Source organism: Salvia hispanica, chromosome 1, assembly GCF_029641045.1.
Source record: "Salvia hispanica isolate PSC_SH4W2 chromosome 1, Shi_PSC_v1, whole genome shotgun sequence".
Lineage (NCBI taxonomy): Eukaryota > Viridiplantae > Streptophyta > Magnoliopsida > Lamiales > Lamiaceae > Salvia > Salvia hispanica.
In genome coordinates this window covers 60,567,450-60,593,960 of record NC_142692.1, presented here as the reverse complement: position 1 = coordinate 60,593,960, position 26,511 = coordinate 60,567,450, and the positions used below count along the sequence as shown (strand labels likewise).

General features: G+C 35.4%; 1 protein-coding gene and 1 pseudogene across 2 annotated transcripts; one reads left to right on the top strand and one right to left on the bottom strand.

Moving 5' to 3' along the window:
- LOC148934291 (uncharacterized) overlaps nucleotides 1-26,511 on the top strand; it is a 116,923-nt pseudogene that overhangs the window by 28,349 nt on the left and 62,063 nt on the right.
- Nucleotides 8,851-13,194, bottom strand: LOC125218625 (uncharacterized protein At4g28440-like). Of its 2 annotated transcripts, none has more exons than XM_048120337.2 (3): nucleotides 12,924-13,194; nucleotides 12,231-12,457; nucleotides 8,851-9,145 (listed from the first exon to the last, which is right to left on the bottom strand). In XM_048120337.2, exons 2-3 carry the CDS (start codon nucleotides 12,418-12,420, stop codon nucleotides 8,958-8,960), a joined length of 378 nt encoding a protein of 125 aa, XP_047976294.1. In that variant the 5' UTR covers nucleotides 12,421-12,457; nucleotides 12,924-13,194; the 3' UTR covers nucleotides 8,851-8,957. The 2 variants fall into 2 exon arrangements, with proteins under 2 accessions (XP_047976294.1, XP_047976293.1); XM_048120336.2 differs by having other exon boundaries at nucleotides 12,967-13,193.

The window sequence follows — 26,511 nt, the reverse complement described above, 5'->3', positions numbered from 1 at the left end:
AAATGTGAACACAGTGTCACGATTGATGTTGTGTTGATAATGTGTTAACATTGTGTTCACATTTTCTGTTGCTACTATTTTGTCATCTGTTGATATTTTTTAATGGTGCAAATCATAATTTAGAATTTATACGAGTTTGCATTGTATCAGTATCCATCCAATATATTTTATAATAAAAAAAGTATTAGGATCATTTTCCAAAGAAGTCTTTTCACTTCTATAACCCATCTTTATCACCTTCATCTATGTATATATATATTTATCTTTTATAACCCATCTTTATCACCTTCATCTATGTATATATATATTTATCTTTTAAAACTTTTTTTTTATTTTCACTTCCCCAAATATTAGTAATAACTAAAAATTATTTTCACTTTCTAATTTTATTAAAAAAATGAAAATTTTCAATTAAAAAAATGTGGAACTTAGCAATATGAAGCCAAAATATTAAGTAAACACCTTAATGCAGTGGGGATCCCCTAATATAATGGTGGGCCCATTAATTATGCATGTGAGAAGTGGGATTGCATTGAGGTTTTAAGAGATTTAATTTTGTATCTTACGTGAAAAGAAAAAATATTAATATTTATATTATTGTAAGAGAGAATTTTTTCTAAAAATGAAAACTTAGACATCTTTAGTATGATAAAGTAAAAAGAAAAAGTGAGACATCTTTTATGGAACAAAGGGAGTACTATATTTTGTGAATTATTGAATGCTAGTAAGTACTAGTATATAAATTTTTTGATTAATTTTAATTTATTTCTTGTAATAATATCACGAAATTAAAATATTATGTGGTTGGTCGAAGATGCTGATTTCTACTATTTGATCAGTGTATAACAAAAGACGATGTGTTAGGGCTCACAAATTACTTGCTTTAATATAGTAATGTCTGACATTTATGTCTAGGGTTTTTCTTTCAAATATATCGATTGCTCTATTTTGTCCTGAAGTGTTGTTTTGCCAAAATTGAGAGATAGGCTTCATGGAGGCGCCTGATTCACCGTTACCTAGGGTTAGCAATTTTCGACACGACAAGAAATTGATAGGTTTATGTTAAGCTTTATTGATTGCATGTCCTTATCAGATCGATTCAATACGGACACAATTATTTCAACTTGGGCTCGGATGAGATTCTTCGTTAATAATTATTTTTTCAAATTATTTTAAATGTTTTGTTTCTTCATTTTTTGTTTTGATTACCTTATTAGAGTTAAATTGGTGATAGTGATTAGTGATAGATTTTGCATGTGATTTTTGCTCACGAGTATATCCGTCATCTTTGACAGCATCTCCCACCGTTATTGATGCGACAATCCAGATTTCAAATTATTAACCTTTCGAATTAAATACAATCCTCAAAACAAAAATTAGACGTCGGTAGTATTAATCTAGAGAAAACCATGGGCTCAACCTCAATTAATATTGGGGAAGCTATCATCGACTGATCTCCAAACCAAAAGGACCTTATGTAAACTTCAAAATTAAGGTATTAGTGTTTTATAGCCTATGGGCAATAAAAGGAAGTCAACTCGAATAAAATTGGGAAACTTAACATTTTCTAGTAACATAAATTGTTTGAAACCATATTTCCATTTGCAAAGTTTGGTTGTGGAAAGTGGAAACCAAATAGGCGTTCTTGCCTTCTTGGTACTGTTAGAGTTTGTTTACTAGAAATCACGTTTCGAGTGATTGAATACTGTAAAACTCTTATTTTATTTTCCAATAAATAAAATAGATTATTTTTGTCATAATGTTGTTATGTTTTACATTTAATGGATGTTAATGCATGTTTAAATGTATAAGTTAACTTAACAAAGTCTAAGTCTTTTGTTTTAGTAGACCGGTTGTGGGCGTCGTCCACTTTAAGGTAATACGGTCAGTTCTAAACAAAGAAAAAGATGAATTTCACAACCTAGATGGAATTTGACTACCCATCGAGAAAGGTTGCAATGTCAGTCCGCATATTTCTAAGCCCTACTGAAATAAGATAACATTGGTGTGGTATAGCACTGAACGGATCTAACAGCAAGACTTGCCTTAGGCTATCTACTGAAAGGCGAGGTCTTGATAAATATTTATTTCTTAATCAATGTAGGTTAGCATTGAGCATACGGTATTGATTATGCATTACTTTGACTTATCAAATGGTGCGGGTTTTTCGTAACCCAATGATCCTGATATATTGGGTAGTGGTGATCAATATCTAGCGGTGCTAGGATTGCTATTATATTGAATCGTGCACGAGCTGAGTCTCGTTTGATAATGTCCTCAAGAGGAGCGCGAAACGAGGTTTTATTATTCGGAACCTAGCTAGTTGGAGTGTGATTACTCTATGAATAATAAATAAGTGTTTCATGCTAAGTCCACTCTTGGAATTAATAAGAAGTTAATTAATTAAGTCAATAGCAGACATTAATTAATTAATGGACATTTTAATCTTAAGCACGGGAAATGAAAGTTAAACGGAAACCCGGATTACTTATAATTTCGGATTTGGATGGGGAGAGTTCAATATTACTTCTGTAGTGGCTGCTCGTAATATTCCAATTATAACTTATATTAAATTGTGGGTTCAATTTAATTAGTAAAAAGTAAATTGGATGAGCCCATATCCAAAACCTTCCATAGATCCCTGTCTGGGCCCAAAAGGAACTTAATATAAATAGGAGAATAAAGGAGACAGAAATAACACAATTCAGATTAGTGTAATTTTCGAAAATTATAGCTCCTAGCTGTAGAGATTTTCGAAATCCCCTCCTATTCCAAAAAGGATTTCTTCTGTCTTCTTTATTTAAGTCCTAGTATTCTAGTAAGATCAGCCCACACTGATATTGGGATACAGTTCGGGAACCAGAGAGAAGATTTGTGGTTTAGTACTCAAAGCATCACGTGGAGAAGAAGCTAGCCATCTTCAATTCTTTGGAGAATTAATTAGGTATTTTTCTGCTCCGTAGAAAAGCATATTTTAGGTTTTCAATATTCTTAAAGCATGATTAATTCAAGTTATGAGCATGATACATGTGATAATTACGCGAATAGCTTTTGTCTAAATAATCTGCTAAATAGATCTGATTATTATGTGATTGTTATTTATGCACCCGCTTCCGCTGCCGGTTCCATCAGGTACATGTATCAGTCCAACAACGGTTTCCATCAAGTTCAATTCATTCTATTTTACTTGTTTTGTACTCCTTCCGTCCCACAAAAGATATCACACTTTCCTTTTTAGTTTGTCCCACAAAAGATATCACATTTCCCTTTTTGAAAAAAGTTCTCTATCACATGAATATAAAAATTATATTTTCTCTCTCCATTTAACACACAAAACAAAACATCCTAAAATCTCGAACCGTCCCACAAATGTGACATCTTTTATGGAACGGAGGGAGTAGCTGTTTATTATAGAGAATTTATGTTTTCTTTGTCAATAAATATGTACTTATGTATGCTGATTAATTGACATATATACATCTATACAGGGGAGTGATCATTGCTAACCCACTCTCTAGTTGCTAACTACAACTAATTTAAGACTATAGGAATTTAGAAATCTAGTGGTCTAAAATTTGTCACGTGTAATTTTTCGGTTTTATTAATTAAATAAAAAATGATAAAAAAAACTACCAAATTAAGATTTTGAATGAAAATGTCAATATAATGTTTTGAAAATATCAACACAATGCTTTGAGAATGTCAACACATTGCTTTAAGAATGATATTCTACATATTTTATATTGACATATTTTATATACTATGTTGACATTTGTTGTTGTACGAAAAAATTAAAAATTTTTGATATTTTTTTTATTTTGACATCGGAACATATGCAAGAGAAATATCGTTAGAATCCTTGTGAAATTATCTTTAATTTGATATATGTTGTGCGAAAAAATAATTTAAATCGAGAAAGTTATATACGTTTTAAAGTTATGAGATATTTTTCAAAAGTTAGTTATAACTAATTTGTTGTAAATTGACCTTAAGGCCATCCACAACTCGTCTCTTATCCACCCATCTCGTCAGCGAGACAACAATGCAAGCTCCGTCTCGTCGTCATCTCGGGTGGCGAGCTGTGGTTCGTGCGTGACGCCCACTCGCCGGCCCGCGAGTGGGCGTCGTTTATATCCATTAAAATTGATTTTTTTTTAAAATTCAGAAAAAATCCAAAAATTAAAAAAAATATATAAAAAAATTTCAAAAATTATACTAGCCGTTTATAGCCGTTTTTTTTCAAATTTGTAATTTTTTTTCAATTTTTTTAAAGCCTCCAATTACTTCTATAAATACCAAATCATTCCCACAAATTATCCACCATAAAAAACTCTTTATTGTCACTCAAACACTCTAAATTTTTCATCTCAAAATATTTTTTTATGATTTTAATTATGTGTTTTTATTTTTTTAGGATTTTAATTATGTGTTTTTTGATATTTTTAGGATTTTAAATTGCAATTTTATTTTATTTAATGAAGTGTGTTTTTTATTAATTGGATTTGTTGAAAATAAAAATAAAGAATGAAATTGAATGAATAGTTAAGAGATGAGATGGTTAAGAGATGGAGGGATGTAGGTGCTATCTCTTAGTTAAGAGAAGAGTGAAAAGTACAGTAGGGTCCATGAATAGTGAAGAGTTGAGAGAGTTAAGAGATGGATAAGAGATAGCGTTGTGGATGGCCTAATACCCTCATTGGCGTTTTTTGTTGATCGTATTGACATTCCGGGGTTGATGATCTAGACCCTTGATTTGAATATCTAAGGGCTATTATTTAATTGTTGTTACTAATTAAGCATTGAGTTAGAAATATAACACTCTCCCAACATGTATAAAAGAGAAGTTTTGGAAAAATTAACAAGATTGTGATTATAGATTTTTAATAAAATTAGTAAATAAACCCATTTTATTTATTGTGTGATAATAAGGAAATGAAAGGTTTTATTTATTTTTAGAGTCTTTAATTGTTATTTATTGCAATATTAGTAAATCAAATCTAAATGCACATAACCGCCTTCCTCATTAAGGTCGTGGGGATCACCTACAACTTTTCCTACTCCACTCCCTATTACATCCCTCACAAACATAAGGAATGGATCCACCATCATATTTTATGTTTGTGAGGGGTGGAGTAGGGAATGGAGTAGGAAAAGTTGTAGGTGATCCCCACTGGTCAACGAAAACTGAACTTTCCAAAAGCGACGATTCAAGATCGATGTAGTAGAAAATGAAGATAATAAAATGATAAGATTGTTTAATACCTAACTTAATATGGCGTGTGATGCAAATAGTGATGAATTATGAAAAATTGATAATGACCTTTATCTTACAGAAATGACAATTCCACTTTCAACATATATAAACACGTCAAAAGAATAAGATAAGGAGTAATGTTGAATTACTCCTACTTCGTTTCTATGGAAAAAAGTTGAGTTACAGATGCTTCTAACATATGCAACTTCCCTAATATAAACATAGTTTAGTGGGTAAAATAATTTTTCCTTAATCAGTAAATCAGATTTGAGTAAGTCATCACGACCATGTGATAAATGAAAAACTAGTATTAATATCCTCTCTTTTTTTAGTGTAACTAAAGTGATTGTTAATTCCATATATGATATCAATGGGCTTAAACTGAGGCCCAGTCCATCCTATCCGCATTCACTATTATATAACTGGGCTAACTTTATAGCCCAAAATGAAATCCCAAGTTGAGCTTCCAAATTTTAAAAAAAAAAATCTATAGAGAGATATAGAGAGGGAGGTCGGAGGTTTTTTGCTAAGAGCATCCACAATGGATGCCCGATCTCACGCCCGATCGCTCGAAATCGGGCTCAGGCGTCGTCGGGCATCCATTGCAGACGTCGGGCGCGCCCGAGGACGACCGAGCGTTCGGTCGCGACCGATCTCTCGCCCGATCCATCGCGCATGAGATCGGGCGCCCATTGCGACACAACGCTCAAGCCCGATCTCGGAAAAAAATTTATAAAATTATAAAAACAGATTTTTAAATCTAAAAAATCGATTTTTAAATTAAAAAATTATTTTTTAACTTGAAATAAAAAACTATAATTTCATAACGATTCATACTATAAGACGGATCCGTGAATTAGTGAAAGAATATATTTTGTAGAATATAATCCTTCACACTAAATGAGCAAATTTTGCATTACTTGAGTAAACCTTTTATAGATAGGTTTTCAACTCCAACTTTCATTGAGACTTCGATGTGAGACAAATGGTAGTTTTATAGATAGGTTTTCAACTCCAAATTTCTTTGTGATTTCGATGTGGGACAATTAGTTTTACACTTAAAAGAGAGTTTTTTGTTGCTTTATGTAAAAATTTGTTTGATTTCAATACATAATCTATGTTTAGCCTAATGGTAAATGTATCTTGGAAAATTATAGAGGTTGTGTGTTTCAAGCCCCAAATTCAACATATTTTTTTTATTTTAACCTTTATTATACTCTTCTCATTTTATTCGATTAATGTAAGTGTTTTATTTAAATTTATTGTGTTCTATAATAGTGTATTTATATTTTGCTATTTTTTATTTGATTAAAATTAAATATGAAATTTATAAATTCTTATTTTAAAATTAAGTAATGCATGATTTTCATTTAATTTAGTATTTAATTTTTCTATTTATAATATGTGAAAATATAAAAAAAATAACATTAAACTTGAAATGAAAAATAGATAAGAGATAGGGCATCCACTAGGACTCCACCATTGCAGAAAGATAGGGCATGCTGATGTGGCAACAACTAGGACTCCCACTAGGGCATCCATTGTTGATACTCCAAGTATGTTTTAAAGTTTAATCTTATCCTTCATCTTTGTTAATCAATCTTTGATGAATGTTTATATACTGATTGGAATTGTGGATGCTATTAATGGATTTTTCAAATTTGGTTCATGTCAATGGAGTTGTAATGTTTTATAATGTGGAGACAATATACACGTTTATTAGTGTAAATTGAGATTGCCTAAAACTGAAAATTGGAAGAGCATTATGTTGATCCTTAATGGAAAGTAATACTATAATACATACTTCACTCATCCATCAAAATAATTTCATCAGTGGACGATACGAATTTAATATAAAATTGATAACTATATGAGAAATAAATATATAAAATGAGTAAAGTAGGAAAGAGAAAGAGAAAATGTGAATAAAACAGAAGAATAAAAAATAAAAATGCATGTACTTTTCATTTCTAATACGAAACTAATTTTTGTGGGTGGATGAAAATGGAGAAGATCGAGTACTTTTTAGAACGACTTTAATCGCCTAGATCAGCTTCTAATTCACAACCTTATTTTTTTAAGCACATTTATTTATACTAGTTGTATTATAAGTTATTCAAGAAATCGAATGTAGCACACGTATAAACGGGATAAACAAAATACATACGGGAACTTTGCAAAAGCATGCATCATGCCCAACAGATTTGGCTACAATATTTAGACTTGTTCAACTTCACCATGTCCCCTTTTTATTTTAAAACTATATATATTTTTAATTATTTTAGTTTACTATAGTATCTATTGTTGTCATTAATTCTTTAAAATATTGACACACATCTCTGACCTTTAAATTAAAATAGCCTTTAACAATTTAAAAACATTTTGGACAAAAAGAAACAAGAAATGTGAAAATCATTAATTCCAACTATAGTATTATCAAAGTTCAGATATGTATGTCGATATTTTTAAAGAATGAAGGCTACAAAAGATACTATAGCAAAGTATAAGGACTCAAAATGTAATTATCTTAACTATATTTGAATGTTATTTATATAAACAATTTGAAGTATATAAATATTAATTCTATGATCAATTTGAAAATAAAAAATATATATCAGGCTACCACGATCAATATTCCACAGTGATTAAATAAATAAGTCAACACCTCTATACCCATCTCAAATGTCGTTAAACAAATAATTGCAATCAGATAACCATTTGGGACTCAACATGTCATGTGTATAATTTAAATTCATATATAAGAACATAAATTAAATAAGTACTATCACAATAAATTAACCTATGAGATAAAGTGAGTGAGTACAAGATCGAAAGATAACGAGTTTAAATTTTACTATAACATGGCATGTATATTCAATATACCCAAAAAAAAGTTCCAAATTTCAACTATACAAAAAATCTAAAAAAACAGCCATAATTTTGCATCCCTTTTGACTTAGAACATTCTATATTAATGAAAATCTGAAGTAAACTGGAGGAGGGTGATAGTACAATGTACAGCTTCATATTTCGTTAGTACACTTCACACTTCAATAAATAGATTACATTGCAACACTATTGTTGCAAGTCAAGAACTCTTGAATTAATAAGTGAAAATAAATCATCTATGGCTTTTCGATTCATCGTATTTTTGGCTTTCTTTGTTGCCGTTGTCACGGCCCATGAAGGCCATGACCATGCCATGTCTCCGGGCATGTCTATGACACCGAGCGCTGCCACATTCACTTCTTTCCCATCTGCGGCGGTAGCAACGTTGGCCATCATCATTTCTTTCATGGCAATCATGGAGAGGAGGGTTTGAAATTTTTTACTTTGTTATGGTGATTCTTTTCACTCCAGTTCAGTTCTGTATTTACTTTAGATCATGTTTTTATGGCTTTTTTTTTTCAATTTCTGTGACGTGTGATGACTTTCGAGTTTGGAGTCTTCATCACTAAAATAAATAGTCTCTCCTTTGTTGTATTCTTGCTTTTCAACATCTTATCATGTCTAAAGAGTGTCAGTTCTAAAGATTTTGCAATGGTTGTGATTGGCATAAATATTATAGCAACAAAAATGAAACTTCCACACACAAATAATGAAACAAAATGCAATAAATAGGAGGTCAAGTGTTGAGAGGGTGAAATCATGTCTCCGGTCGTACAGTTGAAGGCAAAAATGTGAAACAATGCCTCACACAAGCTCAGACGACGACATCGATCCGTTCGAACTCAATCAACGACAGGTTGTTGCTCTCGTCCACAGAGAAGCTGGCAGCCTCCACAACTTTAGCACGACCATTACGGTCCACGGCTAGCCTCATCGATCCCTTGAACATGTCGACCTTTGCATTCGAGAGGACGAGAGTGTTGCCCTCTTTTGCCATATCCACTAACATAAACCAATGTATCAATGTAAGAACAAGAATAGAAGAATTAATCAGTGTCCAAATTAAACATTAAATTTTTTTAAAAAAAATATACTCCCTCCGTCCCGGAGTATTAGACTCACTTCTTTTGGGCACATGATTTAAGAAATTGATATTTAAATAGTTAAAGTGGAGAGAGTAAAGTATGAGAGATGGAAAAAGTAGGGGAGAGAAGAGAGAAAAAAGTAGGTGGAGAATAAAATAAGATAGATGCTTTTTGCTAAAAAAGGAAATGAGTCTAAGAGCACTCCCAATGGCACTCCCTTATTTCTCCCTAACTCCTGCCACATCAGCGCCACATCAGCATCACATTTTATCCCCAGTTTTTAGCCAACTGCTACATTGGTTTCTCCCTTATTTCTCCCTTATTTCTCCCTAACTCAACATTTCATTTTTACATCATTATTTTTTATATTATTTAATTTTCCCTACAAATGTATTTAATAAATAGACTAATAATGAACAATTCATCGTTGTATTAATCATTGGAAAATATAATACAACGAGAAAAAAAAAAACTACAAATAAAAAACGCATATAAACAAAGATTTTAAAAAAAAAAAACTAAGACGGAGGAGCCGGAGGGGCGTCGGGATCGAGGCCCATCGTAATCTGCAGGCTTTGGATGCATTTCCAGAGGGCCGCCTTTTCTTCAGGGGTCCCGCCGCCGGTGAAGTACAGCGTGTACATCTGCGTCAGATTGGCGACATTGCTCGAATAAGTGGCTTTTTCTAAGTCGATGTGGGGTTCCGACTCGACTTCCGACGTTGTGCCCTTCCCCTTCCGCCTCCCCTTCGCCTTCTTCGCTCCCTCCGGGCGCTCGTGCGGACCATCCCCACTCAAGTCGATGTGGGTCGCGCTCCCCTCGCTCTCCGAAACGCTAAGTCAGCGCACCGATTTCCCGTGCAGCGCGACGTGCATCCCCGTCCGAAATTTGGGGAGATCCTTCAGCTTATCGTAGATGTTCCAATACTTGAACCCCTTCGACAAGTACTGGCCACAATACCTCTGCATGGCCTCATCTCGGACCATATGCTCGTTCTGGCCACTGGGCATGTTCGCCAACAAGTTAGAATAAATACCGTTGAAGTGGCCGCAGTCCCTCATGAGGTGCTCCCAATGCCGACGGATCGCCTCGCTGCCATGGTCCTTCATTGAGGCAGTCTTGTGGCTCCTGTACTTCGCGGCAACCCGCTCCCAGAATATGATCTCAGTCTGGTAGTTGCTGCGCTCCGCGTTCTGTGACGTGTCCGCCCAGCAGGTGGCTATCAGCTCGGACTCTTGCAGAGTGTAAGTAGTCCTTACCCGCTTCGGCCTCTCATCGGAACCCGTATCAGTCGCAGCCGACGACGCCGGCGCCTTCCCCCTCCCGCTCCTAGAAGGCGGCTCGGTGGGCGTTTCTTCCACCTCGAAGTCCTCCGCGCTCAATGTCGCGGCCTGAGATTCTTGGTCGTCTGGGGTTGATCCGGGGGTGTCGAACTGGGGCCGATACACATCGTCGGCTGGAGAGGGCATTCTGCCGGCAGAGTTGAAGTACGGAGAAAGTCTCCGCGTCGGAGGAGTCTACAAAGGAGACGGACCCGCGTATGGAAGTTGGCCGGGAGGAGAAACCATCGCCAACAACGAGTGCATCCATTGCTCGTTTGCTTCATCCGTGTTGGGAATTTGTGAACTCGACTCTTTCCCCTTACCCTTACCCTTACCCGAGCGGGAATTTTTCTTCCAAAAGCTCATAATTTTTGGAAGATTGATGAAGATTGAAGATTGGGAGAAGAGATTGAAAATGGAGAGAATGAAGATTGTGGGTGATGAATGGAGGAAGTGGAGGAAATATTTATAGGGGTGGGATGTAAAAATAGCCGTTGGGCCGAAAAAAAAAAAAAAAATTTAAATATCGCCGATTTATCGCCGAGCGTCGCCCACAGTGGCCGGCGATCGCTCGGCGATAATCCGGCGAAAAAACGCCGCTTGGCGAAATAACGGTAAGATTATCACCGAATTATCGCCGATTTCACCACAACGGCCGGCGATAATCCGGCGATGTTCGGCGATTTTTCGCCGGATTTTCGCCACCCCCATTGGGAGTGCTCTAATATGTTGGGACATCCCAAAAGAGAAAGTTGGTCTAATACCTTGGGACGGAGGGAGTATATGTTTTAAGTGAAATTCATAACAAAAACACAGTAGCATCAAGTCAGAACTTCATTAGCAAACACAAGAATAAAGCACATGAACAGAACACACCGTGATGTCAACTCAAAATTTCATTAGCTAATACGAAGTTTTAGATGAATTTTACACGTTTTTAATTTGCAAGTTATAGTTTCTAATTGGCCTTAGAAACAACTTCATACCTGTGAATTTTTCATATACTAAATAGTTAGCATTTCTCACCAAAAAGGTAAGTTTATATGCTCCAAACATAGTCATAAAATCTTCCATATCTATCTAGTCATTTTAAGTAAACAGTCCCTTAGAGTTAAGCACATAAGGGCGTGGAAAGATTTGGGCTCACATCTATGAATATGAGCAGAATCTCTGGTGGACCTTATAATGATCATTAACACACATTTGCTACGAACAAAGCAAATACCGAACAAGGTTGAGAGTGGAGAAGCATGAATCTGCATCCAAGCCACAACAATATTTCTTGCATATGCATATATCTACTCATAAATGCAGCATTAAATTTACCCCCAAAGCCTAGATAGCACGTGTTTATAACATTAGGCGATCAATGAGCGATGAATTGTTAAAACCTAGACTTCAAACTAATGTAATTGGTACATGCTCCACTACTACAAAATCTGTCAAGAGAGAGCATTGTCTACTTCCCAAATTCAGATTTCAGACCCATCAGAGTTTAAAGCCAAATCATAAAAATGGGGAAAAACTAAAATGATTGCATTTCAAAGAAAACCTCAATTTTTGTAAAACATAATATCAATACAAAGTCTAGGGCATTTTGAACTACAACCTCACCCCTCCTAATCTATGGCATTTTGAACAACATACTCTGCAAATCCACAACTCAAAAGAGATGTTCACCTTGATCATTTCTCGCAGAAAAAATGATGATTCCTGACTCATCCCCTACCAAGCACTCGGAAAAACGCCCTTGAGACCGACCTCTCTGTGCTATCATCTTTGCACTGATAACTTTTACGGTAAGGCTGAGGCCGGTATCCAACGGGCGCAGCTGGTTGACCTTGGTGAATTGCTTCTTCTGGTCGGCCATTTCAAATTCTATTCTTATAGTTTCTTGATATTTTAGTCTGAACAATATTCAATCAAGGTCACAACGAAACTTACAACAAAATCTGATCTAAAATAACAACAGATTTCAAGAGAACAAACAAAAAAAACTAACAAGATTGCTCTGCTAAGAGGTAAAAGATCTCCAATTTCACTAAACAAAAACGTAAAACAACATAAAAGTCCAGATTAAATTCATCACAACCTAATTCCTAAAATCATCTGAATCTCTCCAATTTCACTTCACAAATTCAAAACACCATAAAAGTTCTAAAATCACCTGAATCACAAATTCTTTAATAACTGACAGTTCATGTAGATAAGCATCAGATTAAAATGGCCCAACATTAACCTTCAGAGATGAAATCTAATGAACAAAACCCGATCTTTCGCCTAAATTCAGTAAAACGGAAACTAGCTATCCAATTTATGCACAAAACAAGTGATCCAATTCACGGAGATGAAGACATTAGCATAGGATTAAACCTTAAGAAATCGCGGAAAACTTGAAAAGCAAAGTGCGGAAAACCTGAATTCCGGCAGATCGTAAAATCTGCGAAGATTTTGAGTTGGAGAGAGTGTTAAAAACTTTGGAGGTGTGTGTGTTTAACTGCTAATATAGTCTTTAAGGTGCGCCGTTAATGCCTAGTTGTCCCTTTACTGAATTCCGTTTCAATTATGTAGGTGAGAGGTGGAGTAGGGGATGTTGCAGGGAAAGTACTACGTGATCCTAACTATTCGTTCACTCGGAAACTGTTTTGATTTTTGATCCCATCTTTATGTACATGAGAACTACAATTACGCAAAATGATGTTTCTTTTAGGCCACGCCACTTCTAGAATAGATTTAACATTGTTAATTCTAGTGTTTTTTTCTTCTAAAAATTAAGAAACTAAACAATATTATTGGCAAATTATAAATGGAGTATATCTAAGAATATCTACATACTACCATTAATATCAAATAGTAGTCAACAATTTGCCATTGTTGTCATTGTCGTCGTGATCACTGTAATAAACATGATATAATTTTGTAGCTAGGAGATGCAGTCACATAGTAACTGTTGGATATTTTAGTTTAATTGGATTAACTTACATCATTTAAGTATGGAGGTGCGGAGTGCACGCTTATTTGAATTCATTATGATGTTAGGGGCGAAGCCCCTTAATAGATGAACGGGGGTCCGAGGGCAGCGCTCCCGGGTAGCGGGGTCCAAGGGGCAGAGCCCCTGGCTGGGGTCGAGCTGGAAATTTTTTATTTCCAACGAAATTGCTTTATAAGAAATTCATCCGAAAATGTAATTTCTGAAAATCAAAGGACTAATTTGCAATTTCGAAAACTTTGAAAATCAGTTAAATTCGGTTAAGAACTTAACAGATGCAACTTTTCGAAATTAACAGATGCAACCCTTTATCTTGATTAAGAACTGATCAATTCTTTGGTTCGTATTGATCTCGAATATACATATGATATTTATGATTTCTCTGAATTTTATCCGATCAAATAGTTTGGCAGAACCACCGAAATTGATTTGATCTGAAAGTGATTCATCACGACTTTCAGATAGATTATCCGTTTTGTTTTCTGTTTTGAATCTCCCTAACAAAGATCAAATCAATATTAAAAATGTCGAACAAGGAAACGGTGAAGGAAGGAATGAAAGGTTTCGTAAAGTTGGATAAATTTGCTGGCCAAGATTTCAGACGCTGGCAAAAGAAGATGCATTTCATGCTGACAAATCTCAAGGTGGTGTACGTTCTGAGTACTCTCATGCCCGAGGCTGTTGAAAATGAAACTCTAGAACAAACGAGGAGGCGGATGAAGTGGGAGAACGATGACTACATATGTCGTGGTCACATCTTAAACGGTATGTCTAATTCTCTATTTGATGTGTATCAAAATGTTGAGTCTGCTAAGGAATTGTGGGATTCCCTCGAAGCCAAATATATGACAGAAGATGCCTCTAGCAAGAAATTTCTTGTTGGTAACTTTATTAACTATAAAATGGTTGATTCGAGGCCTGTCATGGAACAATACAACGAATTGTTGAGGATATTGGGACAGTTTTCCCAATATGATAAGAAAATGGATGAATCCATTTCTGTCTCTAGCATTATTGATAAAGTGCCACCTTCTTGGAAGGATTTTAAAAATAATCTGAAACACAAGAAGGAGGAATTGAACTTGGTCGAACTTGGAAGTGATTTCCTAATTGAACAGTCCATACGTGATATGGAAAAGGGATCTGTTGGTAATGCTAAAAACATGGTTGGTTCTTCAATGAACATGGTGGAAGAGGGTGAATCCTCAAAGGGTGTTAAAGAGAAACGTAAGTTTCAAGGGAAACGGAAGTTTCAAGGGAATAACAGTAAGGATGGGAATAAGAAGCCTAAACTGACTTGCTGGAAGTGTGGAAAATCCGGGCACTTCAAGAAGGATTGTAAGTCTGGAAAGGGTGGAGGAAAATGGAAAAATGAGGCTGGTTCAAGTGGATCCAAGGATCCTGAAAAAAATCAGGTTCGTTTTCTGTACCTACTGATCATTCTGTTGAGAATTATTATGCATCAATAATCTCTGAAGCATTTTATGTGCAGGATGATGATCTCTCATGGTGGATTGATTTGGGTGCAACATGTTATGTATGCAAGGATCATCAATGGTTCAAGGATTTTAAACCAATTGAAGATGGATCTTCCTTGAAGATGGGCAACATTGCAACTGAACCAATCGAAGGAATATGATCCTGTTAGCCTAGTATTTACTTCTGGAAATTCCTTAGTGTTAGAAAATGTTGTATATGTACCTATTATTCGTAAGAATTTAGTATCTGGCATTGTGTTAAATAATTGTGGTTATAAACAAGTGTTAGAAAGTGACAAATACATTCTGTCAAGGCATGGTACTTTTATTGGATTCGGTTATCTATGTGGTATGTTTAGGTTGAATCTAGATGTTTCTTTTATTAATAATTCTGTTTGCATGACTTCTACTTCTTTTAGTAATCATGCTAGTAAATCAGAATTGTGGCATGCTAGTCCTGGACATGTACATTATAAGAGATTGAAAGAGATGTCGAAAATGAGTTTAATACCAGCATTTGAGTTGAACAATGAAAAGTGTAAAACTTGCATGTTAACTAAAATAACTAGACAACCTTTCAATAAGAATGTCAATAAAGTTACTAAGGTATTAGAACTTATACATAGTAATTTGTGTGATTTTCATTCGACTCCATCACTTGGTAATAAAAAGTATGTAGTTACTTTTATTGATGATGCTACTAGATTTTGCCATGTCTATCTATGCCATTCAAAAGATGAAGCTCTTGATAAATTTAAAATCTTTAAAGAAAGTGTAGAGCTTCATCATGGTGTGAAGATTAAAACTCTTCGCACTGATAGGGGAGGTGAGTATTATGATCCAATATATTTTGAATCTACTGGTATAGTACATCAAACGACTGCTCCATATACACCACAACAAAATGGTGTAGCTGAAAGAAAGAATAGAACGTTGAAAGAAATGATTAATTCAATGTTGTGTTGTTCTGGCCTAAGTGAAGGATTTTGGGGTGAGGCTATGTTAACAGCCTGATATTTGTTGAATAGAGTTCCTAATAAAAGGAACAAGATAACCCCTTATGAACTTTGGCATAAGAAACCACAAAAATTGAGTTATCTCTGAGTTTGGGGTTGTCGAACAGTGGTAAGACTAACTGACCCTAAAATGAAAACCATAGGTCAAAGAGGTATAGATTGTGTGTTTCTTGGTTATTCAGAAAATTCTGTTTGTTATAGGTTCTATGTCATAGAACCCAATGACTATGTATCTGTGCACTCTATTATTGAGTCAAGGGATGTTGATTTTGGCAATGAGGATAGATTCACGTCTATACCTAAACCTGGAGGCATGATTGCAAGGTCTAGTAACTCTGATGTAACTGGAAAAGTGATGGATACACCTCCTGATGCTAGGAGAAGTGGTAGAGTAAGAAAAGCTAAGTCTTTTGGAAATGATTTCCAATTGTACTTACTTGAAGGATCAAGAAATGAAATTAATTTTCAATATCAATATTGCTTTACTATTGGTGATGATCCAAGGACCTACAAAGAAGCTATGGCTTCAAGAGATTCTGCATTTTGGAAAGAGGCAATCCAAGAGGAGATGGATTCTATAATCCAAAATGGTACTTGGATACTGACTGATTTACCACCTGGTTGTGAAGCTTTAAATAGTAAATGGATCTTCAAAACGAAGATGAAGGTGGATGGAAGCATAGACAAATATAAAGCCAGATTGGTTATTCAAGCCTTTAGACAAAATGAAGGAATTGATTATTTTGACACCTATGCTCCTGTTTCTAGGATTTCCACAATTAGATTATTGTTAGCACTTGCTACTATACATAATCTTGTAATTCACCAAAACTGCCTTCTTGAATGGTAAATTAAATGAAGAGATTTATATCAAACAACCAGAAGGCTTTGTCATGCCTAGTAATGAACATAAGGTTTGTAAATTGGTAAAATCTCTTTATGGACTAAAGCAAGCCCCCAAACAATGGCATCAGAAAGTTTGATGCTACCGGTAAAGGGGTTATCATTTGCCTATATGTGGATGACATGTTGATCTTTGGTACTGACCAAGATCAAGTTGATAAAACAAAGGAAATTTTGTCATCTAAGTTTGAGATGAAAGACATGGGGAAGGCTGATGTGATTCTTGGAATTAAGATCACACATGGAGAACAAGGAATTTCCATTTCTCAATCACATTATATTAAGAAGGTGCTGGAAAAATTTAACTTCAAAGATTGTTCTCCAGTTAAGACTCCTTTTGATCCTAGTGCAAAACTCGTGCCTAATAAAGGAGTTGCTGTGAATCAGCTTGAATATTCAAAGGCTATTGGATCACTAATGTATGCTATGATTAGTACTAGACCCGATATAGCTTTTGCAGTTGGAAAATTGAGTCGATACACTCATAATCCAAGTTTAATCCATTGGCAAGCAATGAATCGAGTATTTAAATACTTAAAAGGAACCATGGACTATAGGTTGACTTATTCTGGATTTCCTTCTATTCTTGAAGGTTATTCGGATGCAAGTTGGATCACCAATATGGAAGATCATTCTTCCACATGTGGTTCGGTATTCCGTCTTGGAGGTGGTGCTATATGTTGGGCATCAAAGAAACAAACTTGTATAACGAATTCAACAATGGAATCGGAGTTTGTGGCATTAGCAGCAGCTGGTGAAGAGGCTGAATGGCTAAGAAATCTAATATATGAAATTCCATTGTGGCCTAAACCGATATCACCTATATCTATCAGATGTGATAGTGCAGCTACCTTGGCTAAGGCATATAGTGTATAATGGAAAGTCAAGACACTTAGGTGTTAGACATAGCATGATTCGTGAACTTATTATGGATGGTGTGATATCTGTGGAGTTTGTGAGAACTCATGATAACTTAGCCGATCATTTAACCAAAGGGTTAAGTAGAGATCTTGTGCACAAATCGACTATAGGGATGAGATTAAAGTCCACTACAAATCTTTGATATTAAGATACCCAATTCCCATTTAGTATGACACTAGATGCAGAATTCAATGTGGAAGACATAATATTTGGAGATTAGAACACATTTGAAAATCGTCCCAAGGTATGTGTTCGGACCTACAAGTTAAGGAGGTTGATATGTATATATTCTTAATAGTTCTTTTGAAAAATTGCAAATGTAGGTGCAAGAAAGAATAAAGGAGCTACCTATATAAGCATGAAGTTTAGCCGCTTCAAGAAGCTGGGACTTGGTTTCGATATGTTTATGAAGGATAAGGACATAGGCTAGTAAAATATAGTGTCAAGATAGAACATATTCGTATGTAAACTTTTATGTACATTATCTTCGTGTATTCAATGTGAGTTCCCAGGGTTCAATCCTTAGAGACACTCGGGGTATTCGAATATTTGGAATGTGTAATGTACTAAGGTGGAATTCAATCGTTACGATATTTCATTTATGCAAAAGTTTGAATGTTAGAGATAACTTGTTTTAGTTAATCAAGGATTGCACTAAAATAGGGGAGGATTGTTGGATATTTTAGTGTAATTGGATTAACTTGATTGATCAGTATTATTATAATGATACATCATTTAAGCACGCTTATTTGAATTCATTATGATGTTAGGCGCGAAGCCCCTTAACAGATGAACGGGGGTTCGGGGGCAGCGCCCCCATGTAGCGGGGTCCAAGGGGCAGAGCTGGAAATTTTTTATTTCCAACGAAATTGCTTTACAAGAAATTCATCCGAAAATGTAATTTCTGAAAATCAAAGGACTAATTTGCAATTTCGAAAACTTTAAAAATCAGTTAAATTCTGTTAAGAACTTAACAGATGCAACTTTTCGAAGTTAACAGATGCAACCCTTCATCTTGATTAAGAACTTATCAATTCTTTGATTCGTATTGATCTCGAATATACTTATGATATTTCTGATTTCTCTGAATTTTATCCGATCAAATAGTTTGGTAGAACCACCGAAATTGATTTGATCTGAAAGTGATTCATCACGACTTTCAGATAGATTATCCGTTTTGTTTTCTGTTCTGTACATTGAAACTCCCTAACAGTAACAAACAGAGTAAGCAATTTGTGTATTTTTCTTTGCTTTCGTGAGTTGTTTTCTCATTATTCGTAACACATCCACTCTACCGGCTGCAAAATTAAGACCCCAAATTAAATCAATTTCTTGAAAGATGAGCATTAACATTTAGTTATAAGCAACAAAAACAAAAAATAAATTTTCTAGAGATATTGAAGATAGGGGTTTCCATTGACACTTTCTGCATGAGGTTGAGAGTTAAAACAATGTTGTATTATGCCAAAGCAGAAAATCAAAGCATCAGAGTTAATTCAAGACTGAAAAATTGTATTTGTCTTATTTGGTTTTTGTTCATATACATCAATACATGTGATCCATACACATTGACCAAGATCTCAAAAATTAATTTTGTATATATCTTGTTATAAGTTTAAGTAGGAAATAATGGTTTATCTATAATGAGAAAGATACCTCAAACTATGTAGGAGCCTGCAATATATTATTTGAGGCATATTTTGCCCTTTATATTATTTAAGCAAGGTTTGAGATCATAATTTCGTTTGATATGATGTAAGATCCTACAATATATTATATGATGCAGAGACAATTCATTTTTTAATTAAATGATATGTGACAAAATAGGTTCTAGCTATAATATTGACAACTGCTATGAGTATATTTTGTAGTATGAAATGATGAGAAATATTTGTGGAGTGTCCCTATTTGATGGGGCAACTTTCCACTGTAGGATTTTAAGATATCAACTACATTAGTTGGTGGGAACTATTAATATGAATTCGGCCAAACTTTATACATACTTCAGAATCTAATAAACACATCAAATAAGTTTCGTATAATTTTAAAGATGTCGAAATACGAAAGTAGGTCTCATATCCAATTTCATATGTAAAATAAACCACAAAGTATTTGGTTGAGTTCGACTCACTGGCAGTACAAGTTCGTTTAATATTACTATAAGAGCAATCATATGAACCCGTAACAAATTCTAAAGCGTAAATATAATCTCAAACATATTCGAAATAATTCATATATCAGTCCTATGAGGTGCGTTATATTGCTAACTATTTGAGTTGCTAACTCTGTTAACTCATCAATACAGTATATAAAAAATGTCAACACGGTTACATCAAAATGTCAACACATAATATCAACACATTATATTGAAGTTCAACAAAATTATGTGTTGACATTTTAATGTCACCATGTTGACATTTTTAATAAACTGCATTCATGAATTAGCAAGTTAGCAACTTAAGAAAGTTAGCAATTGATCACACTCCTCAGTCCTATAGTACAATTAGTATCTTGAAGTGTACGAGAATATATCAAAGATGTGAATAATCTATCAATGCGAGTTAATTAACAAATTTACAAAATTGTTACTACCTTCGTCTCACCACAAGCGAGAAGCTTCTTTTAAACAATTGTTTTGGGAAAATGATTAACATTCAAAGTGGAGAGAATAAAGTAAGAGAGAGATGATATAGAGAAGTTTGATTTTAGTATATGAGAAAATATCAAGGATGTTGGATATTTTAGTGTAATTGGATTAACTTGATTGATCAGTATTGTTATAATGATACATCATTTAAGTATGGAGGTGCGGAGTGTACGCTTATTTGAATTCATTATGATGTTAGGGGCGAAGCCCCTAAACAGATGAACGAGGGTCCGGGGCCAGCGCCCCCGGGTACCTGGGTCCAAGGATGTTTGGTAGAACCACCGAAATTGATTTGATCTGAAAGTGTTTTTCACGACTTTCAGATATCCGTTTTTCTGTTCTCTATATTGAATCTCCCTAACAAAGGATGTTGATGCCCTAAGGATCCACGTTGCTATGAGGATTGAAGGGTTTGTAAGGACTAACTCTATGATCCGGGGAGATGTCTTTGGTTCCCTCGGGCCTCGTCCACAAACCGTTGTATTTGACCTGTTATTCTATGTGCATCTTAGAATCAGAGTGAATGGGGAAATTTATTTTTGATGAACTTATTAAATCAGGTAGCCAACAATGAAATTGTGCATCGATGTGACACAACTGTCCATCGCATCGGACTCAGCCTATTCTCTCATCTGCCTTATTTAGAGCATCCACCGTGGTTATTTTTCGTCAGGACGATCCCACGTCTGCGATCGTCCGGCTATTGCGGGTCGGCAGACGATATCGCGGACGAGCGACATGACCGAAAGTTCAGTCGCGGACGAAGGCGTTGCCCAACTCTCGTCCTTCACCTCGTCTGCCAATTGCAGGAACACGGACGACGGATGGTAAAAAAAAGTTTAATTATTAAAACATCAATTTTTAATTATAAAATTATTTTTTATAAAAAAATTGATTTTTAATTAAAAAAACATTTTTAAAAATGTAATAAAACAAAGAATAATTTTACAATGATCCATACTAAATGACAGATCTGTGAAATAAGTGAAAGATTATACTTTGTAGAATATAATCCTTCACCCTAGATGAGCAAGTTTTCAATTCCTTAAGTAAACCTTTTATGGATAGGTTTTCAATCCAACTTTCATTGTGACTTTGAAATGGGATAAATGGTAGTTTTATAGATAGGTTTTCAACTCTAAGTTTCTTTGTGATTTCGATGTGGACAATTAGTTTTAGACATAAAAGAGAGTTTTTGTTGCTTTACATAACTTTGTATGATTTCAATACAAAATCTATATTTAGCCTAGTGGTAAATGTATCTTAAAAAATCATAGAGCTTGTGTGTTCAAGCTCCAAACTCAACATTTTGTTGTAACTTTTGACGTTTATTATATTTTTCTCATTTTATTCGATTCTTTGTTGTTTATACTTTTTTCCTATAAGCATGTTTATATTTTATGGTAATGTAAATTTAATTTAAGTAATGTAAGTGCTTTTTTCAGTCAATGTAAGTATTTTATTTAAATTTTTTTGTGTTTTATAATATATAATATTTTGCTATTTATTGCTTGAAAACAAAAATTAAAATTAAATATAAATTTTGTAACTTTTTTTTAAAAAATTAAGTAATGTATGTATTGCATTTAATTTAATATTTAATTTTACTATTTATAATATGTAAAAACGTAAAAATAAAAATAAAAATAATAACATTAAAGATTAATGAAAAATGGATTTTAATTGATAAGGTAGAACGACTGCAGAAGGAAGGGCCAAACTAAGAAATTCTAATGTGGTGACTACTAGTCCATCCACTAGGGCGAACTAGTGGTCCTGACCACTGTGGATGCTCTTATGACCTCTTCTATGTTACCCCTTCTATTTTTATTTCTATATTCCATCCAATTTACCGAAACATCTCTTCTACTAATTATCGATTTATTTACAATATGGATTCAAACTTTAATTGTGGATTTATGAATTACTTTCAGCAGCAACTTAGTTACTCCATCCTTCTGTCCCATAATAGATGACACCTGCACACAGTAAGCACATACTTAAAAAACCGACGGTTCCTATTTGGAACTGGCAGCACACGGTTTAGAAAAATCATGAACCTGAACCGACCCGACAAGGTGTTCGGCGGTTCCGGTTTCACTTCAAAAAACCACCGGTTCACCAGGCGGTTCAAAGCTCATGTAGTTCTTTTACCTGACTTACCTAGTTGCGGTAGGGGCATGTCCATAAAGTTGAACAAATGAGAAAAAAAAGAAACAAAGGAAAAAGGACTTGAGCTCAACTTAAATTTAAAATTTAAGTTGAGATGCCTACGTATCCTCAATGTTCAATTGCATTGGGGAATCAAAGCTCATGTAGTTCTTTTACATGACTTACCTAGTTGGCAATAGGGGCATGTCCATATTCAATCTGATGAATTGTCTTCATATGACAGATGAGAGTATGATATCACCCACCTTCATTAAATTTGTAGAATTTGTTGCAGTAGTTACAACATGCATTAAACTCAGATGTCATATCTTGAGATAGCGGATGAGCACTAATTGGGACATTCTTGTAATGTTTAACAAAAATTGATATAATTGATGGTAACTTAATCATTTTACTGCTTTGTGGTATGGGTGGAGGAGGGGGATGTCTGTCCTCATCACAAGAAGAAGGCATATTAAAATTGAAGTATGAGAATGAGAGTAGAAAATAGAGATTGAGAGGAGAAATCCTTATCAACACAAGAATAAGGTGGGTAGTAATGCTGGAGAAGGGGGTGTTTATAGGAGAAAAATTGGAAAAAATTAGATTTAAAAAAATATTGAAATTTAAAATTTCGGCCGGTTTACCGCCGGAATCGGTGGTTCAGTCCACGGTTTCTGACGGAAAATTGGCGGTTTGTGACCACTTTTCTGCAACACTACACTTGAAAAGCCTACACCTTAGCCTGAAACCTCCGTTGAACCAGCGGTTCAAATTTATCAAATTCTTGAACCTGAACCAAACCATCCGGTGGTTCGAAATTGCCTCGCCGGTTCCGGTTCTGGGTTGTGAACCGGCGGTTAACCGTCGATCCGATTTTGTTTGTGCAGGTCTTGATGGCATACTTGGGTATTGGCATAAGATTTTAAGAGATAGTATTGTTTTGTGTGTAAAGGTGTAAAGTGGAGAAAATAATATATTTTTATTATTACGAAAGGAGACGTTTTCTCAAGAAGAAAATGTGGCATCTTTTGTGCGACAAAATTAAAAAGAAAGTGGGACATCTAATAGACATTCACAATGGGGGGCGATCAACAAGGACGAGTGATCCCTCCCCCCCCCCCTGCGCGCGCCTCCGACCGGTCATCATTACGGAGGGAGGGCCGAATCTCCCTCCCCTTCGCCTCCGCTCCCGCATCGATCAATAGGCTTAGCCGATGGCCCCATCGGCTCTGCATCGGGCTGATGGAGGTGCTGATTTTTTTTTTTAATTATATATTTTTTATTTTCTTCTCCTATATAAATACATCAATCTCATCTCCTTCATTTCACACACCCAAATCCTTCTCTATTTCACATTTTTTTGTCACTAGAAATGTCTTTTAATTTTGCCCCCATTTCAGATTCTGGTTCTGATTCCGACATCAGCGAGAGCAACCTAATCATTATCCAGATGTCGGGTGATTCACCGTAACCACGTCGAAGCTTGATAAGGCTCGTTTCATGCATGTGTTCCATAGTAAAACTGCACCCAAATCCATGAACTAACAACCATTTTGAGCCAGGTGTGTTCGAAATTCGCCAAAGTCAGGAGATTGCACAAATCAGGAGGGCGAAAGCAAGAATCAAGAAAATGAGGAGAAAATTGCGGCATTAAGTTGATCAAGTCAATATTCAACCGGAGCCAGCTAGAGTTCTACATTGGAAGAGAAAGCGAGAGACCCCACCTCCCTATATAAAGAAGTCCAACACATGAAGAAAAGAGAGTTCCCCCATTTTTAGTTTTCGCTCAGTAGTTAAGGGTGTTCTCTCAACAGCTTACTTAGAGTAGGTTAGGGACTTAGCTCTCTTCTAGGGCTGAAATCCGAGCTCATTTTCTTTTCTTGTTCTTGAATTCTCGGACACACACACTTGGTCCTGTTCTGTTAGCTGGTAATTCGGTGTTCGGTGCTAGTTTCTGCATGTTTTAAGCTTTCGGTTCTGTATTTGTCACGACCGCACTTTCTAAGGATAGAAAGCCCGGTTGATCGCGACTAGGAGAGGATGAAAGCAGCGGGGAAGAAAGGGGAAAACTGTGGCACAACTGTATTTGAACTGAAATAACTTGGAATATATGAATCAAAGTGCATGGTACAAAGAATCTAAACTCGACTTTTACATTGCAGCGGAAGAGTCAAGAGCAGATGACATCGTGTATGGAGACACGACGCATCCAAGTACTATTCCATCGAAGGGTCTTCGTCGACTGTGCTCATCACCGCCCACCGTCATCACTACTCAACCTGCACATTTTTTAAAACATATGCAATGTTGAGTACTTGTTGTACTAAGTGGACACGTGCCGAAATATATTTTACTAAAAACTGGTTTTGTCAAGTCACTCCTGAGTAAACTCAGGGTTTTAAGTAAAAGATCCGAGAACACTAAATCATTTTCCTTGTCATTATCAAAAGCGATCTGCCGTTCTATTTTCCTGGAACAATGTCGTATCTGAACTAACTCCTGGTGAAATGAAATTCACGAAACTCCTGGTGAACGAATTCACAAAACTCCTGGTGAAATCAATTCACAAACTCCTGGTGAAACGAATTCACTAAACTCCTGGTGAACGAATTCACGAAACTCCTGGTGAAACGGAATTCACGAAACTCCTGGTGAACGAGTTCACGAAACTCCTGGTGAAATGAATTCACAAACTCCTGGTGAAACGAATTCACGAAACTCCTGGTGAAATGAATTCACAAACTCTTGGCGAAACGAATTCACTAAACTCCTGGTGAACGAATTCACGAAACTCCTGGTGAAATGAATTCACGAAACTCCTGGAGAAATAACTAATTCACAAACTCCTAGTGAAATGAATTCACAAACTCTGGTGAAATTCACAAACTCCTGGTCTAGTAGGGACCTCGCCCTTCGCTAGACAATCAGATAGGCAAAGTTCAAAACAAAACATGGCTTGACATAGCTTTCAAAACTTCCTTTCAAAACCCTATCGGTCAAAGCCGAACACAATATCAACGAAGGCTAATAGTTCACAAGCTCCCGTAAAGCAACACATAATGTCACATAACTAAATAATATCACTTTTACTTGATGTAAATAGCACTCATCATAAAATATTGCTCATAAAACTGTAATCACAAATTGTACTTTTCATATCACCTTGGCACTCTTCATAAAAACTATACTTTAAACAAAAAGCAACAATCGTATCTTAAATAGAAAGCCCACGTAAAATACTTCTCGTAAAAACTGTAACTTTAACAGAAAGCCCACCTCGTTCGCTTAAAACTCCTTAAAATGATTTTTTCCTCACTCCACCTTTACTCGCAAAGATAGCCTAGCTTGATGATTCCTCTCGGATGGGGACCGATGTTCTGCCTCACAACTCCTCCTTGCTCCTCTTCCCCTCCTTGCTTCACTCCTTGATTTTGAGTAAGTTTGTGGTGTCGAAAAAATGAGGGGAAGGAGAAGGGAGATGGGGCTGCTTATATAGTGCTCTACCTTTGGCTGTTTGTGCTTGAAACTTGGAGGCAAAGGCTCCTATTTTTGGGCTGTCAGCTCTACCTCTTTTGAGCTTGTAAGTAGGTTTCCATGCCTATTCTTGTGTATAACTTGGAGGCTAATATCTTGGTTGTTTCTCCAGCCTTGGATGATGGAAGAATAGAATCTGCCAACTCTATTGTGGGCTTAGGCGATGGCTTCTCATGGAAGATTCTATTATCTCAAATTCTAGTGGAGAGATGTGAGGATATCTTACTACTTTTGTGAAAGCTTAGGTCTTAGCTCTTTTGTTGACAACTTCTAATCCTCTTTTGTTGTTAACATTGCAGGTTTCCTTGGTTGTCAAGTT

What these genes read in the sequence shown, in the direction of transcription:
- LOC125218625 (XM_048120337.2), bottom strand. Translation starts at nt 12,420, where the DNA reads ATGGCCGACCAGAAGAAGCAATTCACCAAGGTCAACCAGCTGCGCCCG. An exon ending in TTCTGCGAGAAATGATCAAG is followed by an intron (nt 9,146 to 12,230) that starts GTGAACATCTCT and finishes GGTTTATGTTAG; the next exon opens with TGGATATGGCAAAAGAGGGC.